General features: G+C 38.9%; 1 protein-coding gene across 1 annotated transcript in view; it reads left to right on the plus strand.

Moving 5' to 3' along the window:
* The window catches only part of LOC129776578 (serine protease inhibitor 88Ea-like), a 29607-nt gene extending 9700 nt beyond the window's left edge, over positions 1 to 19907 (plus strand). Inside the window, exons 2-4 of the mRNA XM_055782300.1 lie at positions 18301 to 18933; positions 18998 to 19112; positions 19171 to 19907. Coding sequence (XP_055638275.1) covers positions 18301 to 18933; positions 18998 to 19112; positions 19171 to 19697 — 1275 coding nt within the window. The 3' untranslated portion in view covers positions 19698 to 19907. The remainder of the gene's footprint in view (positions 1 to 18300; positions 18934 to 18997; positions 19113 to 19170) is intronic.
* The last annotated feature ends 1885 nt before the right edge of the window (positions 19908 to 21792 follow it).

The raw sequence follows: 21792 nt of genomic DNA on the forward strand, positions 1-21792 counted from the left end.
GTTTCTATCAATCAAATGGAAGCTCTCTAACCGCTCTACAATTTGTTCTCAACTCCTATCTTCCGAATTTACACACAAGACCACAATCTTTCAAATATACGGGATGAGAAGATTTCCGGCTCCTTACAAAGATCTCGTCAGTATCCTGAAAACAAACGAGACCGTCCGAATTGAGGTTCTTGTCATTTAAAAAGATTGTTGGCTGTTTAAAAACAGAATGATTGAATTTTGTACAAAAACATAGGAAAAAACAACGATCGTGGTACACAAATTACGTAACACTAAAAATGCGGTTTTTGGACCCCCTCTCCCCTCTCCCGCTATGTAACAATAAGTAACGCAAGAAAAACCAAAAATCGAATTATTGTTTTCTGCATTTCTGAGAAGCGTATGTCCTTTGAAATGTTGTACTAAAAGGATTTTTCGATATTTGATTTCGTTGGAAAGTTACAGCCAAAAGAATGAGGTCACCTCAAGGAATATAGTATTGCTGTACGAATTTTTAAACGTGTTTTTCTCGAAACCATGTTTTCTCAGCTGGTGGTATCGATATCTCAGGACCTACTCGATCGATTCGATTGAAAATTTTTATCAGCATGTAAAAATGAGCTATCTAAAACGTTACATAGCCGTTTTTTGATATCTCATTTTTTCGATTTTTTTATGACTTATAAACAGCTATTTTTCATGAAAAATAACTCATTTTTGACAAAAATGACCGCCAATTTGGCAATATTTAAATTTTTAAAAATTCTCGTGCATTATTCGTGCACTCAAAAAATGAAAAATACATCTTCAAATATACCTTAAACAATAACCAAAATACCCGAACACTTTACTTTCTTCCTAACATTCGAAAAAAATCACGAAAATTCATCATTTCTCGACCTTCCAGACAGGGGTCCCCTCTTAATTTGCGTAACGCTGATCTGTACACAAAGGCAAAGTCGTTTGAAAAATTTTTAGCAGTTTTTAACACTAAACCTACCGATGCTTCATGTATACCTATTACTACCACAGCGGGTCAAGTGACCCTTTATGAATAGTTAGTGAACAATGACTCGATTCATCTAGTTTTATTGAGAAACGTGGCATACCATCATTCTCATAAATACAATTATTAGCAAAATAATGAAATTACAATTTTTGACACGCAAAATAGCACTGTAGCTTGGAAAGGTTACTGTTAGCTCGTTTGGATGGTCCGCAATACAATTAATTCTATTCATTCACAAATGTAACAAAAAATATAAAGCAATAGCAAAAATGTGTAATGCAATGGTAGGTTTAGTGTTAAGTAATGAGAATATCCACGTAAAAAATCAGATATCTGTCCAGGTCGGAATCAAATTTTCATACGAAAGTTCCATATGTGCTATTAGTGACCTCGGAAGAACTTTCTAAAAGTTCATCAAATTTGAGACGGAAAATTAATGCTCACATCTGGTACTTCAAATTATCTGGCGTTTAGTTGAGAGAAATATGGGCTTGTATAAATTGATGTTGATTTACACAAAAGTAACTACTCCTTCGTTCAATGTAGCAATGTTACATTTCACTAATCACAAAAGGTCTTGGGATGTCCTTACGTGACGAGCAAACCGCTCAGCTGAATATCGTACAAGTTCCGCTTCATCGATTTGGGCGAACTCAATACATTCTGCTTTGACGAGATATTAACCGATCTCTAGGTTATTCCACACATCAGCTAACGATTCCCCTGCATACTCAAAAGGATTAGTTTCCAATTCCAGGTCCCTTGTTTTGAGTTTTCATCCAAATGAGATCCATCATGATCATGAGGAAGTATTGATAGTGCTAACTCCCGGGAAAGCGGGATAATCCGACGTTCAACTCTGATGAATGCACTGCGTGCTGGAGCCTTTGTAGCAACGAATATTGCTTCAAGATTCCATTGATTAAAGTGTTGAATCGAACATATGTATGACCTTTTTAAAACGTAGGTTCTCGTCTGGTCCTCCGTCCACATTATTTATTATGACTGGCTTGATTATTCCTTGGTACCGAATAATCTCAAATTCGGGCAGCTCGCACATACTTTGAAAATCGAACCCATGAGAAAATGCGCTCGGAAAACTGTGCCTTCCCGAACGAACTGCAATGTATATTGGACCACTGCGGTGGCCTAACCTTATTTTTCATTCTGCGATAACAGACGAAATAAGCTTATGTTTAGCAGCTATGACAAAATCATGATCAGGTAGATTAACGCGATATTCGAGATGCATTAATCGGTGCCTGCTTACTGCCCATTACAATACGTGCTTTATCATCTTGGCTCAGAAAACACACCTCTTTCGGTCCCAGAATCGAAGCTAGGGGCGCGTGAATTTATTTAGGAACTAGCTGACCCGGCAAACTTTGTCCCGCCAAAAAATTGTTTTTTACCTTCAATACCTTCAAACATTCACGTTTTCTTACTATGAACAAGTTCATGGATCCAATCGCAGAACTGTTCATTGATTGATCTTTTATTCGTCTCCGTTGAATTTACTTTTTACTATAAAATTCCTAGTATTTCTAACAAAACTCATCATTATAATATCCGATTACTTTCAGACACAATTCTCGTTCAAGATTTTTCAACCACTTGTAAATAACATGTTTCTCCGTTACATGGAATCAAGGATGCAAAATTTCGAAAGAACATGTTGAAATCGAAAAGCAATTTTTATCAGTGCAAAATATCTCCACCGACATTCTTCACTTCTTTCTATCGCGGTGCCGCTGTGCCTATGACCGCTGGCTCACCATCTCGTTTGTTTTGATATAGTTTTCGTTCCATCAACAGAAATATCAGTTCATTCTCGATGTCAGTGAATGCTCAAGCCGAAAATATCACCTTTCATTGCGTCCTGGTGAAATTTTCGTTGGTCATACCAAGGCGTTGTACTATAGGTGGACCGCAATGTCAAAATTGCTGTTCGGCCATTGCTCGTGAAAAAACAAATTTGTTTACAAAACAAGTCGTATCTTTTGGTGACAAATGCATTCGTTGGCAAAATAGCTGCTCGCGCTTTATTGTCGAATCATAACAGTGCAGAAGGATGTTTTAGTATATCTTTTCGCCTTTCTTTCCAAGCAAAATGTACTTCTGTTTGGCTCCCATCGGCGGGGAAAAGAGTACTATCAGCTTACGGCGATAGTGACAAAAAATAACGCTGATTGTGGCTCTGTGGATTGTGCTCAGGGAGGAGGAGAATGCATATACCGGGAAGGAGATCCGGAAAGGGCCGTTACAAGTAATTGGCTAGAGCAAAAGAAGGTTGTGCACTATATTCCACGAATATATATTTGCTTATTTTTTCCTTCAATTATTTTCCTTAGCGAGTTGACATTGAAATCATAACCACACACCCAAACAAAAAGTAAATAATTCTGAAAGTTACGTCTCGCTACTCGTCTCACGTCATGTCCTGAAAGTGTCAAGAACGAAACACCTATAGTTCATCATCTTGGGTCATACACCCATAAACTCAGCACTCAAATGTGCCGTTGCCCATCGATGTGTGTGCAATAAGCGGCACAAAAATGGGACCGGGAAACATACTAGGAAAACACACACGAACACGCGTTTAAACGTCTGAAGCGGTGTCAGTGAGATGATATTTCCTTGTATGGAATGCTGTTCCCTTCCACTGTCAGCTGATCGAAGATGCGTATGAAAATTTCGGGCGGAAATTCTCAGTGAGACAGTGGAACGAATGAGTGTGGGGAATAATGCAAAAACCAAATGTTCCACGTGACGGAGTGTCGGTTGCATGGAATTAAGTTTGGTTCATTTGTCATGAACTGCAGGGGAATTGGTGGTTGATTTTGATGTTGTCTCAATATCTTGCGCTGTCAGTAAAGTGAGTGTGAGATTTTGCAACTCTGCATGGAATAAATGTTTTATACAGAAAATATGATAGAATAAAGACAGCCCTAAATCCAACAATTCCTTCCTCGAGTTCTGCTCTTATCAACACATCTGGCGATCCATTTTATTTATATAGATAGAAGAAGATATAGGAATGTGTTTCATCACATTAAAATCCATTTCCAGTTTCGAACAAAGATCAATTTCCCTAGGGCCAACATCAAATGAACAGCACTTCTCACTATGTGATTGTAGAACATATGGGAATTTGATTTTTCGAATTTTCCCTTTTTTCTTCAGAGTTTTTCGAAAATTTTCAAATGTCATGTTTGGCTGGAATATTTTTGGTTGAAATATGTGTAATATTTTTATGGGACCCCCTCTCCATTCCAGAGGAGAGAGGGGTGTCATACCATTATAGAAACATTTCTCATACCCAAAGACCCTCACATCCCAAATTGTGCTTGATTAGCTTTCGAGTTATGCAGAAATTTGTGTTTCATTTATATGACAGACCTCCCCCCTTCCTTAGAGAAGAGGGAGTAGTATCTAACCACCGTTAAAACATATATTGCACCCTAAAACCTCCACAACCCCCACCCTTAGAGAGCGGAAGTAGTGTCAAACCACCATAGAAATATTTATATATTATTATATATATATTATTATCCTAAAACCTCCACATGCCAAATTTGGTTTCGTTTGTTTAATTAATTCTCGAGTAACTCAGAAATTTGTGTTCCATTTGTATGGCAGCCCCCCCGTAGAGAGGGGGGTGAAGAGTCTAACCATCATAGAAATATTTATTGCACCCTAAAACGTTCACATGCAAAATTTGGTTTCATTTGCTTGATTAATTCTCGAGTAATGCAGAAATTTGTGTTTCATTTGTATGGGAGCCTCCCCCTTAGAGAGGGGGGTGGAGAGTCTTACCATCATAGAAACATTTATTGCACCCTAAAACCTACATATGCTTAATTTGGTTTCATTTGCTTGATTAAAGGGCGAACACGAAATTATTGCGACACATTCAACAGGGCATAACTTTTTTTACCATTGGGTAAAAATCAACCAAATTTTGCACACTTTTTCATTGATGTGTATTGCCTACATGCTGTCAAACTCGAAGTCGTGTTTTTCAATTCAACGAAAATGGAGGTGAACCAACGCGAGTCGAGAGAACAAATTCTTTCAAAACACCTGGAATTTCCTGACCTGTCGCACCGGCAGTTGGGAAAAATGTTGAACATTCACCATTCAACCGTCTCCAGAGTGTTGAAGCGGTTCCAGGAGTGGTTGACGTTGGACCACGGCAAAGGAGCTGGAAGAAAACCGGGACCGGAGAACAAAAAGACGGAGGGAAAGGTGAAGCGGATGATTAAAGCAAATCCCAACGTCTCAAGCCGTGATTTGGCTAAAAAGATCGGCATGTCGCAGAGCTACGTCCAGAATGCAAAGAAGAGAGCTAGACTACATACATACAAGATACAGATCTTCCCAAACCGCGATGAGCGGCAACAATCGGCGGCTAAAACTCGGGCACGGAAGCTCTACGAGAAGATGCTGACAAAATATGGCTGCTGTGTGATGGACGACGAAACGTATATAAAAGCCGATTTCAAGCAAATTCCGGGGTTGGAGTTTTTCACCGCCAAGAGCAAGTTCGATGTGGACGACAAATTTAAGAAGAAGAAAATCAGGCCATCTGCTCTTGCGGACTGAGGAGTGAGCCTTTCGTGACAAAGGGCACAGTAAATGGCGTGATCTACAAATCTGAGTGCCTCGAGAAGCGCCTTTTGCCGTTCTTGCAGCAGCACGACGAAGCTCCGCTATTTTGGCCAGATTTGGCATCATGTCACTATTCTAAATGTGTCCTGGAGTGGTATGAGGCCAATTCTGTCAATTTTGTTCCAAAGGATATGAACCCGCCAAACTGTCCGGAGCTGCGCCCGGTGGAGCAGTACTGGGCAATAATGAAACGGGAATTTCGGAAGAGCAAGAAGGCAGTCAAAGACATGTTAAGAAAGTGGAAAAAAAAACTGAGAAACTGGTACCGGATGACACTGTAAATACTTTGATGGAGGGCATCAAGCGAAAATGCGTTCAATTTTACACTCAAGGCTCCATCGATCAACTTTTCTTTTGATTTTTGAAGTAAATATATGTATAAAACTACCCTAAAATTTTGGTCTGATTCTAACATTATAAGAAAATTGGCATGACATTTTCGGTGTCGCAATAATTTCGTGTTCGCCCTTTAGTTCTCGAGTAATGCAGAAATTTTTGTTTCATTTGTACGGCAGCCCCCCTTAGAGAGGGAGGGAGGGGTCTCAAACTATCACGAAAACCTTCCCCGGGGCCAAAAACTCCTACATATCAATTTTCATGTTGATCGGTTCAATAGTTTCCGAGTCCGTAAGAATCAGACAGACAGAAAGACAGAAATCCATTTACATCCACGTTTTCTTACTAAGTGAACGTTAGTCAGTCCAATCACTGAACTCTTCATTGATTGTTTACCCTTTGACCCTTTACAATTTCCTTCTACTATAAATTGTGTAGTACTTCTACAAAAATTCGTCCTTATAATATAAAATTATTTTCAGACACAATTCTTGTTCACTATTATTCAAGCATTTGGAAATAACATGTTTCTCCGTTGCATGGAATACATGTTTGATACAGAGAATATTACAAAATACAGACAGCTCAAATCGGACCATTCCTTCCTCGGGTTTAGGGCACACCAACACATTGGCCTTCCATTTTTGTTTATATAGATAGAAGATATAGGAATGCGTTATTCCGTCTGAAAATCGTTTTCCACTTCCGAACAAAAATTAATTTCGTTAGCGACAACATCAAATGGACTAACAACGCTTAGCTAGTTGTAGAACATATGGGAATTCAATTTTCCGAATTTTCCGATTTTTCTCTCCGCTATATTGATCTACGGGAAGAGACGAATACAACGAAATAAAGAAGGCTAAAATCGGACCATCCCTTCTTCGGGTTTTCCGCTTACCAAAAGATTTTGGCTTACATTTTTATTTATATAGATAACGATATGGTGGAATTTGAGGCATGTTTCACAATGTTTCTTTCATCACCGACAGCTTTGATTTTTCCGGCATTCGCAGGACAGTTACATACTTTTTTGGATCCATTGGATACTTAATTATAACCTTATCAGGTCTTGAGAGTCTTCGTTCGATTTCTCTAATAGAAACACCGTCTTCCTCATGGGCTTCAATCAATCCTTTCTCTGATCACTTAGAACACTTCCTTCTGGCATTTTGAGTTGTTTGTTTGAGTAAATCGACAAAAATTAAACAATCCGAAGCAATACTCTCTGTGCGGCTATAGAAAATGAACGTTCAAAATTTTGAAAACATGTGTCTTCTGTCTCAAGCTACAAATACACGATCGGAATAATCTATGCAAAACATGTTTTACCAATATTGACAGACGCAAATCGATGTTATGCGGCGCTACGCGATTCGTCCAACGTTTGACTCTAATGTTGGACTCAAACATTTGACTCAATGAATCGCTGCTAAAGCCAGCGCTACACGATGCTACGAACACCCTCGAATGCTGGACGCTCGATGATTCGACGCATCGTGTAGTCGACTGACGAGCTACGAACCTCCAATGTCGAGCGTCGAATATTCGCGTTGGAAGGTAATCCGTTCGTTGTTCAACTTACCTTCCAACGCGAGTGGCACGAGTCAAAGAGTTTTTGTCATTCGTTGATTCGACACTCGATGACATTCGATACACCGCTACACGATTCGTCCGAATCTATCTTTGACGGATTGGTTTGTTTACAAGTTTTAAATGAAGGAACTATGAAATTGGTTCATAAAATTCAAAATATTCGGAAAAATATTGCAATTAAATGTTGATTTCAAGCATTTTTAATTTACAGCCCGATATCAGTGCAATTGCTACGGCAGCAATTTCTATACTCGCATCGTCAACCAGTTTCCTAACGTTTTTGATGGTAAAGAAAAACAATTAACATTCGATCCAAATACTCGCGAATTGTTTGGACCGATTGCATTGAATTGAACATTCACTTCACCGTGTAGCAGCACATTCGTCTCAACATTTGTCGATTCATCGAGTCAAATGTTTGAGTCCAACATTCGAGTGAAACGTTGGACGAATCGTGTAGCGCTCGCATAAACGGCGAAGTGAATGTTCGATCCAATGCATTCGGTTCAAACAATCGGCGAGTATTTGAATCGAATGTATCTTCTTCTTCTTCAATGGCACTAACGTTCCTAGAGGAACTTCGCCGTCTCAACGTAGTATTACTTGCGTCATTTTTATTAGTACTTAGTTGAGATTTCTATGCCAAATAACACGCCTTGAATGCATTCTGAGTGGCAAGCTCTAGAATACGCGTGATCACAGTGCAATCGAATGTATACGAGTATTGAAATAGCTGCCGTAACAATTATACTGATATCGGACTGTAAAACAAAAATGCTTGAAATCAACATTATTAAACTTCAATATTTTGCGCATATTTTAATTTTACGAAACAATCTTCATTCAACTATCTTCATCTACAACTTGTAAACAAACCAATCTGTCGAAGATAGATTCGGAGGAATTATGTAGCGGTGCATCGAATGCCATCGAGCGTCAAATCGAGCGAATGACAAAAATCCTTGGACTCGTGCCACTCGCATTGAAAGGTAACCCACAACGAACGGATTACCTTCCAACGCGAATATTCGACGCTCGAAATTGGAGGTTCGTAGTTCATCCATCGACTACACGATGCGTCGAACCATCGAGCGTCCAATATCACATCGTTTACATTTTAAATAGAATGTAATCAAAGTGTATATTACAAGATGGTATTTCAACGTCTTTTATAGTGAAAGGGTTAATTAGAAACACATTTTTTAAATATTATTGACATCATTTTGAAATTTGTTGGAAAAGCATTCTGTTAATTTACTTCCGACGGTTCCGACGGCTTTTCAACGAAGAAGAGAAGATTAAGAAAGTTCTGAATAAAACTTCCATTGAAATACTTTGTACAATTTTTTTCTCCAATGAATTCATAGCCTTTTCGACCGACAACCTAACGGTAAAGCTTTTCTCTCAAGTTGCTCAAATCGTAGAGTCTGTCTAACGGAAAATTAGCTTTGAAGGTCCAAATTTTAAATGGTGCTCCTCGGAAAAACACATTCAGTTATGAAACCACTAAATCGAGCTAAAGCTTCTTCATGCGGCAGATACGATTTCAATTTTATCCAAAACCATCGAATGCCGACAACACACAGCAGGATTCACAAATTGAGTGCAATATACAACAAGAAGTAACTCGTGTAATAACATACATGTGCACGAGTTACTGATCGAGCATTCGGAATTCGATCAAGTTCCTAGTAGCAACAATTAGTATAATAACAATCATCTGTTTATACGTTTTCGATCAACAGTATCTCAGACAGACAGCGTACTGTTCGACTTTTCGAACTAGCAAGACCTGATAACGTGTCTACGATTTGATCGATCAGATTATGCAATTCTGCTATTATAATGAGCTCAACGAAATTCAGAATTCATTTTCAAGAGCTATTCTGTTCGACAGAAACTCCAGTCAAGGCGCCCCGCAGATGAATCAGTCGGTCTAATCAATGCGCCTCCGTCCGTCTATCATGAAGAATATTTCTGTGATAACCTTTTGTTCTGCTTCTCGGGGTATAAATTCTACCGGCTCTCGTGAATTGACGCAGCTGGTGTCAACAGGGTTGAGTAAACACCGAGTGGAAATGCAAATAACCGCCCCAACACTCGGCACTTAACGTCTTGGGGGTTTCCAACCACCTTGAGTGCGACACGGAACGTGTGCGCGCTCTGCTTGATTGGCGCGGTTTTGTTGCTCTCCAATTTTCGTGGTCAAATTGATTTATGTCGATTCGGTAGGGTTTTCACGGGTTCGCTACGGTCATAAATTTAGGAACTAAAAGAAACTATTGTCTAGTATAAAGGTGTTGTTGAGTTCTAACATCGAATTGACGAGCTTCGAGAGAATGATTTCTTGGGTTAATACGCTTTGCGTCGTTATCCATTAGTCACTCCGTAAACATCTGATGAAACCACAAAGGAATTGTTGGGAGGAGTCGATTCTCTTCAACCATGTTGCAATAGTTGCGGTATCTCAGGTTGCGATGAATGCGACGGTAAGCACAGATGCATACAAAAGTGTAAACATTGCGTGGGTTGTGCACACCCAAACAACCACAGCGCACGGTTGAGACGAGCCGGAATCTAAAGTGAACCATCAAACGAATATAATCACGCTGTGGCGTGGAGTAGTTGGACGATGAGTCATTGTACCGTGAGTACGGAACCAGACGCGTCGCCGCTGTGGGTTTGAAAGTTACTTAACTTGCACGAAGGTTGATTATTTTCGCTTGCTTGCACCTTGGGAGGGGTTAATTGAATTGGATTCGAATTATTAATACAGTGACAAAAAAAAATCCACCACCATTCGCAATCGAAGTGTTCCGATATTAAAGCTTCTTCAAACTTTTCGGTATTTCAGTCAATACTACGTAAAAGTAGGTAAACCATTTCGCCGTTTCAGAACCGTTCATTTTTCAAAAAAACAAAAAAAAACTTTTGTTCCTAAATGGGCACTTTAAGGGTATACATAAAAATCCACTTCATGGTCTATTAAAAAAAAAATAAAAACAAATAATTAAATATGACCCCCTTTGGTCTCGATAACCAACTGACAATGCTTTGGCTCCACGAGGTTCCAGAGATGTTGTGGGTCCATCTCTTCAACGCAGCAAAATAGTTTTGCTTATTCGTAACGTCAGTTTAGTTCACCTTGTTGTACAAAATCGCCCAGAAATTCTCAATAGGACTCAAGTCGGGGCTTCCGGTGGCCATACTATTGGTTTGATCTGGGCTGATCGCAAGAATGCTCCTGTTTTCTTCGCAGTATGCTTCGGGTTTTTATCTTGCTGGAAGGTGTAGTCCCATTTTCAGTATGGATTCTTCCAGGTTCTCGCACAAAATGTCAATGTAACCATCGGCGGTCATAATACCGTTTACCTGTGCTAAGTTTCCCACCCCAACCTACGAGAAACAGCCTCACACCATGATGCTTCCACCACCGTGATTCATAGTCAGTTGAAGATGCCGGTCCTGGGGGCTCTCGTCACTCGTCCGCCACACTCGGAGCGCCTTTTCTTGTTAAACAGCTCGAACTTAGACTCGCCCGACCAAATAATATCTATTAAATACATTTAATCCGATCATTAAGGCTAATCCTTGTCGATATTAGTGAATAAAAAAAAATGGGTGGGTTATATCTATGATATAACCGCAAGGTTGACGTGGGACTACCTTAGCTTAGCAATCATTTGTATTGTTAGCTTAGCAATTGTTTGTATTGCTTAAATTTTTGAGTGAATGAAACAATTTCCGAATTCAATTGAATTCAATATATTTGCTTTGTGAGTAAAAAAAAAATGAACAAATGCCATGTAAGGTGAATTCATGCATTGTGATAAATTATGTTCTTCGTTACAAGTAAATTTAATGGCAGTCCTTTTCCGTTTGGTATGATGCCTTGGACAAAATAGGTGAACGGAAGAATTATCAAACGATTATTTTATTTCACTCTCTGAAGTTTGCAACTCTCAAGTGTACGTACTTCTCGAAACGCTAATTTGCTTGATTTGATGAACTTCAGGCGCTCATTTTCGATTCTGATATGTACGTCGAACACATATTATTTAATCAATAGGCGTTATCGCAGCAAATGGTTATCAACATTTTTCCTAATAATCAAATAGTATGCGTAGTCAGTGAGCAGAACATATGGAAGCATATCCTTCAATGCAATCTTGAATAACCGAGCCAAAGCGGTGTGTTCGTACCCGCTTTTGTAATCCGTGTTAGGAAAACGCTTTTCGGAGTGCAAAACAAAATATGGAGGTGCAAAAGTTTCCCCGGCTTGCATGAATCAACAACTTCAACTTCTACTTTTTATACTACATATGCTTCAAACTTGAAAGTTCTTTCGCCTCTAGTGTCTGCACTTTTTTTTCCAAGTTCCTAAGTTTGGAAGACCGTGTTAGGGAAACATATTTTAGACTGCACAAAGGCAAGCGAATATAAAAGTACTCGTAGTTTGCATTTATTTGCAAAGCTGATTTCCACACACACCTTGGTTTTGAAATCAGTATTAGGAAAACACATTTTAGTAGGAACAAAAATACCACCGACCTTCATGAATTTGCAATGGCAATTTCCCCAGACCCCTTGGTTCAGAATTCTGTGTTCGGGAAAACATTTCAGTCGGAACCAAAATAAGCCCGACTTGCATGAATTTGCAATGCCAATTTCTCCACGCTTCATGGATTCGAAGTCTGTGTTAGGGAAACACAAATCAATCAAAACAAAAATGCCCGACTTACATGTATTTGCAATGCCAATTTCCCCATACTCCATGGATTTGAAGTCTGTGGTAGGGAAACACATTTTAGTCGGAACAAAAATACCCCCAACTTGCATGTATTTGCAATGCCGATTTCCCCCCAGGCGAATTAGTTTTGAAATCTCTGTTAGGGAACACATTACGGTGGGAACAAAAGTCCCCATACTTCCATGTATTTTCAATGCCGATTTCCCTAAGGCGGCTTGGTTTTGATGGCTGTGTTGGGAAAACCGTATATCACGCCAATCAAAACGAGGCAGTTAGGGCGTTTAGATAACGCCTAATATTATACAGTTATTCAATTGTTTATCTGATGAAAAATAACATTTTATTAATTGCGATAAATGCGTAGAAATATTCCCTATCAATTGATGCAAACATCTTTCCGATCCATTAAGAAATGTTCGAGCTATGAGCATTCGAAATCTTGCATTTTTTCCTGCATGTTCTGTGTTTAGGTTTTCATTTTACCCCCCATATATTCTGGTTAGACGTAGTCCCACGTCAAAATGAAAATATTGATATGAAAATATGAACATGAAATCATTACCTTTTTTTACCGAGTCTTCCGAATAACCTTTCCACGGCTGAATTTTTTGTTGAGTTTTCCAAATTGGTCTTTTTCGAGGCTAGAGACAAATGGTCTGATGAACTGAATAGCCTCTATAATTCAAAACATCATCATCATTATTTAAGTCGTCTCGTTCCACCTCTCAAACAGCAATATTTGTCAATGCTGATGTCGCACACAATAGTTAAGCTCGATTCTAAGGAAGAATGAATGATAGATATCGCACTGCATGATGCAATTTTGTTCGGTGGGGCACCGCATCGATTTGCATGCCGTCTGGTGAAGAGTGCCTCTGTATTGTTGCATCACATCATATATGCATCTTTATTGGGATGTAGGTTTAAAATTTATAAATCAAAAGCGTTACGTTTGGGATGCAAAGGCTCGAGTGTTAACATCTATTTGTCAGTTGTACAAAGTGGTATGTCAATCACTTCATTTGAAAGGTAATAGGTGTATGAATAATGTTGTTTACTGATCGCTTCAAAATCACAAAAATCTATAAATATGAGTACCTGCTCGAAAGTCCATCTTTGCTACTTCGTTGAACATTTTTTTCGCCACAGAATGCATCTTCAGAATATGCAAGAAGCAAGCATAGTGTAGAGCGGAATCAAAGCAGAAGAGAAATATTAAATACGAGGCACGTCGTCGGTTTTTATACCGTGGAGATTGTACGAACTGTTGATTTTATGCGTTAGGGGTAGTGGGGAGAAAGTGGTCACGTGGGGTAAAGTGGTCACCTGCTTGTTTGGTAGTATAACTATTGACACCGTATTGATAGTCATCTTATGTTTGAAGAATTTAATGACTTTTAAATCACCCTGTACTTCAATGGAGTTGTCGCATGTTACTCGGTAGACATTCGGCCGTGGTTTTGTGCGTTTCGAATTCAAGGAATTGCTAGTGAAATTTAGTTTATTTGACCTGATATTTTCGACAAATCAACAGTTTGGCTCACATATTCTAGGAGAGGTGAACAGATATTTTGTTCAATTTCAGCGATTATTCGCATATTTCGAATTTCGTTGTTTGGGGGGCAAAATGGTCAGTGGAGGATTACTACTGACAATGTTCTGTTTTCAAAAACTGATTTACCTTATCATTTTCTGCTACTATAGGGGTCCCTTTTATGGTTTTGATCCAGGAAAAATATACCACCCCAACCAAAACCAAGCTTCATTATGAGAAACATTATGTGTTTCCCACTACGTTTTTGTACATATGAGAAAATTTCAATTACGACTCTAGGTGAATAGACCTAGCTCATTTCATCCATGTACCTACTATTTCAATTATGATTTAAATAAATTTGGCAAAATTATCCCTTCTAGCGTGATATGTGCGAGTGACCACTTTGCCCCCCACAAGCGACCACTTTACCTCCTCACTAAAAAAATGTTCGATTTCCCAAGTTTTTTTTTTCTAATAATGAAAAATGTACTATTTTCAATTTTTATAATAAAAACCGCTTACTATCTTGAACTATAACAAGTTGAGCTACAATATTCTTCGAAGAACGGGAATTTTAGTGGTATGTCGACACAGGAAATGGGCATGGTTCTTAGGGTAACCACACTCCCCCCAGTTCCCCTATGCGTTTTCAAATAGATAACGGTGAGACAAATATATATTCGCATGCAGCCACACTGTATGTAGTACGGGAAAAATCCCGCGATATATACTGAATGTGTTGAGTGTATTGTTCCCGCGAGAATTAATCATGAATCAACCATTTTCAGCCGCGTGCACAAAACAACACAAACCCATTGGTCCTTTTCAGGGCCACTAAAACATTCGACTAAAAAGTTATTTAAGCATTTTCCATGCATTCTAAAAATCTATTTAACACTTATGTTTGCCTGAAGAGAGCTTCGTTGAATTCAGGAGTGTGTTTGGATTTATTGGTGTAAGGATGTTGTTTTGAATTGTAGAGAGCTTAAGCATTCTCAGTTTATTCGCCTCTGGCCTTGAAAAAGACCTAGGCCTAGAGAAAAGCCTTGCTGCTTGGATAACTGATAAATCGTGAATGACTGATTTGAGATTTTTTCAATTGATCATTCAACTTTCGTGATTTCATTGCTTTCGTGTTGAAAAAATATTTTTCAACGTTGAGTGTTGTATTCCTCGGTGAAAAACTGAAGTTGAATTTTTGTTTCGATGGTATTGCTTTCGCCTCCGCAGCCACCAAATAATAGGTTCGGTTCGGATTTTCCGTTACCGTTCTGTGTCTGCTGAGATGTTTCATTCTGTGTTAGAAATGTAATTTTGCTAGCAGATTCTGAAAAACTACTTAGATATTCAAGAAGTTCAGTATTCCAGTTTCAGTGCTCTAGACGGAGAGCAATCGATAGTACATGTTTTTTTTTGACGTAGAACTACGTCTTTCATTAAGGATGCCAAATCAGAAAACAGGTCACGTTTTTATGAAATAAAGTTAACGTTAATAACTATTTTTGCCTCGAACGGATTTGGCGATTTACATACCAAATTAATCGCAAATCCCCTAAAATTTGTTTGATATGCTATACATTACAATCCTATGGTGTATAATTGGTTAATATTCATGAAAACTATAAGCGTTTCCATTTTCCCATATATTTGTTCTGTCCATTTGTTTGCTTTCCCGAACAGAGCTGTCAATAACGAGCAACTTATGGACGAACAACGAAGGGGAAATCGTATGACTTAAAGTCTCCGTGAACAAGGGAAAAGAAGAAGAACGAAGGGGAATATTTGCCTAGAATATAAACAGTGGATCTCGCTGAAGTAAACTTTCATTCTTCGTAAGGACACCGACTGAACAACATCGTTGCTGGGCGAGCTGGACGGTGAGGAGTGGAGGAGTAATACGAGGAAAAAGTAAAGTTTTCCAAGGGCCTTTTTGAAGGTTAGAGACGAATGAACTAAAGAAGTTTAAAGTCTCACGTGTCTTAGTTTCGGATTGAGCTGTGGACGCGACCAAATTACTGAGTCGCTGATGTCTCTAGCATTGCAATAATTGCATCAAACTGACGCCATTGCATTAAGGTTCTGAGCTGCGCAATTGTGTGGGGAATCATCAAGCTAGGTTATCGTCAGCTCACCGAGAAAATAAATGTTCTGGAATTTTGTCTTTGATTTGGTTTCGCATGATGGTAGCAAAACTCTCTCCACAAAGGATGACGGCAAAGCTGATCCAGACCGGCAATGTTAACAAAAAGGGCTTCTGTTGAAAAGAGCACAAAACGGAGATAAGTGTGTGCATATTTAACTGTTTCAAGCCATCGATATATGGATATTTTTGTGTGTGTACGTGCGTGTGTTTTAACGTATTTCGCTGTTGCGGGTGAACATGTCGATCCGAACGTGGTGACAAATAGGGGAGATAGCGGGATGGAAATATTTGCGCTAGGGTATTAGTAATGAATTTGCTTAGGCAAATATTCAGCCTTTTTCCAAGCAGTTGACATTGTTTGTTTTCCGTCATCATAAAGGCTTCGTTGGTTCCTTTGACATTGTATCAATGCATTGAACTGACGCTATGGTAAAGCAGGTATTAGGTTTTTTTTTTTCCAAAATATATTTTATTTTGTATTAGGTATTAGGTTTTGTACCAAAAAATTATTTGGGAATACCAAGTTATTCAATAAGTTATAATAATTTATAAATTTATTTGGGTTCGCATGCCAGTTGCAAAACTCCCTTCAACTAGGATTGCATTTGGGCTAATCTTGATCATAATGAAGCAGTGCTACTCTTTTCGAGGTTGTTGAGATTAACAGGAAGAGTTTATTTCAATTATTTAGTCACCAGGAAAGTAAACGTCGTTTTGGAATTTTGTATGTGATTTGGTTTCGCTCACCAGTAGCAAAACATTCTCCACCAAGGATGATAACTGCGCTTATCTCGCTTATTGTTCTGAGAGGGCAAGAATGAATCATAAAACAATAATCGTCAAATGATTCTACTAGAAAACAAAACTGGTAGAATGGTTATTTCTAAAATTTCGTAGCATTGTAAAATAATATTCGCAGTTATAAACAAGCGACTTGAATTAAACTAAAGCATAGTTCTACGTCAACAATGCGGTCGTGTCTTGGACTCAACCTCATATATTTTGTTAATCCAAAATATATATTTTTATTAAGGCTCATATGGCGTCAGCCTAACGGGGCCGGGAGTTCAATATTTCGAATGTTTGCTTACAACTATGTTAGTAATATGTAACCGATTACTCGCGGTTGGCTCGAGGTTAGTATTACAAGTGTTCTCATAATTGGGATGTTGCAGTCTTCAATGCTCTGTACGTGTGCCCGACACGGGATACTTCCTATTGGGATGCAGTTGACCGTTAATCAGCAACGCCCCCCTAGTCTGTACCCCATATCTAGCGTGGTGCATATTTCTCAACTCGAGGAATCCAGGATAGAATGGTCACTAGCCGGCAAAATCATCAGCTCGTGTAGAGTTGTCATGAGCGGTACAACAAGTACATGTTGATGCTAAGAATTAGTTTGATAATCTACTCAAATTGCTTAGCGAAGTGTCGCGCTCCTCACTCAGTAAAAGCATTCGTATCAGAGAGTTTTATTATTGAATTGCTTCAATGTTCATGCTCGCCAGCAAAGATTTCGTAGTTCTTTGTTAACAGTGCTTTTTATAAACATGTGTTTGTGGCTTTTACGAAAAAAAGGCTGAGTACCGCTAGACTAGATCCAACCTTACTTTAATCGCTCGAATGGTCGTTCGTAGGTTCTTCTTCACCACCCGGATGATTAGCGTGTCCGTTTCTTGCATCAGTCTTACGTTTCGGTCTTTTTCGCGGTCGATCGGCCACGCTGCCGAGCATCTGATGCTTGCGAATGACCAGCAGGACCGCACCACGACTTACCTCATACTTCTCAGTAATGTTGAGACTCCTTACGCTGGAACGGACCTGTCTAGAGATTTGCTCCCCATCCATTTTTCGGAAGCTTCCTCAGCGCCAAAAACACGTCACTACGCACCAAAAGTCAACTAAATGGCTACGAAAATTATGTTTGTGTCAGATGTAAATAACCAGCTGTCAATACTGAGGGGTGCATCGATGACCAAAACACGGTAAAACAAAGTCACGCAAGTGGATTTTATTTATGTAATACCCTAAAAGAACCCATTTAGGAACAAAAGTATTTTTTTGTTTTTCTAATAAATAAATCAACGATGCTGAAAAGGAAAAATGGTCTAATTAACTTCTTTCACGTAGTATTGACTGGAATACCGAAAAGTTTGAAAAAACTTTTAAAATTAGAGCACTTTGATTTCAAATGGGGAAGGATATTTTTTGTGCCCATCGCTGTAAGATAATCTAACATGTAACCTTACCCTCCATTCTACCATCCACAGATGAAGATCTACCCGCTCACACTAGCGGTGCTACTGGCGGCATTGGCCGTCTACAGTACCAGTGGCCAGTGCCTTGCCGAGGACGATAATATACAGCACACCAAGGCGGACAACCCACTCGCGAGAAATCGCCTCTATAAAGGCGAATCGATCTTCACGTTGAAATTGCTGGAAGCCGTCAACGCTGCTACGCCAACGGAAAATGTATTCTTCTCGCCATACAGTCTTTACCATGTGCTACTATTGATGTACTTTGGCGCCAAGGAAGATACCGAGAAATTGCTTCGCAAAGGTCTCGAGCTACACTGGACCGAAGACAAACCGGTCGTATGGCAAGCGTACAACATTGGCAAGAAATCCCAAATCGCTAGATTCAACATGGAAAAAAGCATTCAGTTCTCGTCGATCGATAAACTGTTCTTCGGAACGCAAATCCCCATAGAGGAGTGCATGGAGGATAAGTTCTTCGAGGAAATTCAGAAGCTAGACTTCGAAAGTGACCCCGAGGAACAGCGACTTTACATTAACAACTGGGTTGAAAATTCAACTCATGGAGAAATCAAGGATTTACTGATCCCCGGATCAATTACCAAGAACACCAAGCTAGCCATAGCGAACGCTGCCTATTTCAAGGTGTGTTTTAAATCAGAACACCAAACTGGGATATCCACTCACGTATTATTTATACTATTTACAGGGTACATGGCAGAGTAAATTCAAACCAGAAAATACCAAGAAAGAGATCTTCTACGTTTCGAGTGATCGACAGGAGTTTGTGGACATGATGCACGTTGAGGGAACTTTCAGTCATGGTAAAATGTCCTAGACATCTTCTCGAGAACTACGAAATTAATCATTTATCTCTTCCAGCCGCCAACGAGAAGCTGGGTTGCCACATTCTGGAGCTCCCATACAGCGGAGAGGACGAATCAACCCGGCTGTCGATGTTTGTGTTCCTTCCCCCGGCCGAACCTAACGCTCTGGATAAACTGCTCGCTCGGCTCACTTCCGCCACAGACATCCTGAGCGAAATTGTCAACGAGGGTATATCTCGCCGTGTGGACGTCAAACTGCCCAAGTTCAGCATCGAAAAGACCGTTGACATGAAGACCGTCCTGGGCCGACTGGGAATGGGTCGGCTGTTCGATGATAAGGCCAACTACACGGGCTTCTCGTCGAAAACTCGAATCGGATTTGATGATGCGCAGCAAAAGTCGAAAATTACGGTGAACGAAGAGGGCTCGACGGCTGCCTCCGGCACGATTGCATTCAGTTTCCGGTCGTCGCGACCGGCCGATCCCGCCATGTTCCACTGCAACCATCCGTTTATCTTCCTTATCTACGACTATGCAACGCAAGCGGTTCTCTTCAACGGAGTCTACCGTCACCCGGAGTGATCTGTGATTGGCGTCGATTGCGGGATGTTTCCTAGTGTTTAGTGTTCTAGTTAGTAAGGAACTATTTTCGAGCGATTTTTCTTGAGACCGAGGTGGTTATTTATTCATGGACAAATTCTACAATTCCAGCGTCACTGTTATATGATAGGTATTGATATGTTTTCATAGTGTTTTAATATCGAAAATAAACGGAAATGTTGTGTGACAAAATCAATTGAAAAATCTGTTAAAAATCTGTCCTTTTTGGATAGGATAGTTTGTAATTAACAATGTTGCTGGTCATCGCACTATGATGATCAAGACGGGAAATACTATGTCACTTGATGTAATGTAAGTTTACACTTTTGTCGGCTTGTATAATAGAAGTTTACACGTTTACATTCATTTGTTTACGTTGCACTTCGTGAACACGCTTATTACATAAAAAATACTAAACTTCGAGAAGAACAATATATATATATATATATATATATATTTATATATATATATATATATATATATATATATATATATATATATATATATATATATATATATATATATATGAGTCTAGGATCTGCCAAATACGTGAATTTGGATGCCGGGCAGCAATTTAACCGAAGAGGAATTTCTTCATTATCTTAGCATGTGAAGATTTCTCATTGCTAGTTGAAATTTCTGTCTTGAGTTCAACCGCAATAAACACCTTATGTGTAATGTCAGGAAAAATGATACATGTAACGAAATACATAATGACAAAATTTATGTAAGAAGCCTAAGCGTAACTGTTTCCTTATCTTAGTGTGCCTGGGTTTAATGGTAAATCTTGTTTGTCTGTATTATAGTGACTTTCAACATATTTGGCTGGTTCGTCACTTTTACCTTCCATTTCGGAAGAAAGTCGGGAGTGAGAATAGTAAATCATTAAAATTTATTTGTAAATTATTAAAAAATGTTAGTGTTTATACCGAAATTCTCGTAAAGAAAAACGGAGAAATTTTAAGAGACAATTTTTTATATATCTTTTAATAGAAACAAAATGTATCTGATAACTCTTCTCATTTTCAGTCATGTTTTTATAAGGAAGGAAATTTAAACTGTTCGTCTTGCTTTAATGAGTTCCATGGATTTTCAGGTGCGGTATGTTGCACTAGGATATGTATGTAAACGAAGCTTCACTAGGATTTAGTAGTATGTTAACATCAAGACTGTCTAGATCCAGTGGCATATAAAGATTTATAAATATGTAAGAGAAGTATTGGGTAGGATATGCACGCACCTGCAATTGCGGTTTGATGCGGTATGAGAGAGAACGGATATGGTTGATTTTCATTGAGGATCATTTCATAAATATTTTAGTATTTCGTTATTTTTTTCCAAAAATGACATTTTGAAATTTCGTAATTTTGAACTACTTGACCGATTCAGATGATCGATATATCAAATTGGAGCCAAATCTAGTCTTTAAAAAAATATCATATTTGCCGAAAAAATTGATTTTCTTTTCGTAATTAATTATTGTATTTGTTTTTATAGTTTACATGGTTTGAAAGATGGAGTTTGTTACATAATATTTCCAATTATTATTTTAAATTTTATTTTTTTTCTTGTTGTGAGCTCGCTATCTCTCAGATTACTACACATTTAATTTTTTCACAGCACAAAAACATTATCCAAGTGCTCTTCGGTACAGTTTACAACCAGTTTTCCTTTGGTTCTTAGAACATTCCTGTAAAACTTTTCCATACAGAGATATTAGGCTGTCAAAAAAGTCTTGCGGTATTTCCGCGAGGTGTCGTTGTAAGCGCGCAGTTCTAGTTGTATTCATTGTATCGAGTCATACTATAGCTTACTATACTATAGCTCCTTGACAGTGTTTTGTTTGGTTAAGTGCCACACACGTTGACGCAAAAAAACATCTTTGACAGTATCGACGCATGTGAATCGCTGCTGAATCGCAACAAAATCGACCCGTTTCTGAAGCGGATGGTGACTGGCGATGGAAAGTGGGTCACTTAAGACTGATTTAGACGATGCCAGTCAGCGCTCTAGTTGAAGTATCCAGTGAACAGAGAACAGACACTCTGTTCAAGTTACTTGTACCAGTATCGAACAA

This window comes from Toxorhynchites rutilus, chromosome 3 (assembly GCF_029784135.1).
Source record: "Toxorhynchites rutilus septentrionalis strain SRP chromosome 3, ASM2978413v1, whole genome shotgun sequence".
In the NCBI taxonomy this organism is placed as follows: Eukaryota; Metazoa; Arthropoda; class Insecta; order Diptera; family Culicidae; genus Toxorhynchites; species Toxorhynchites rutilus.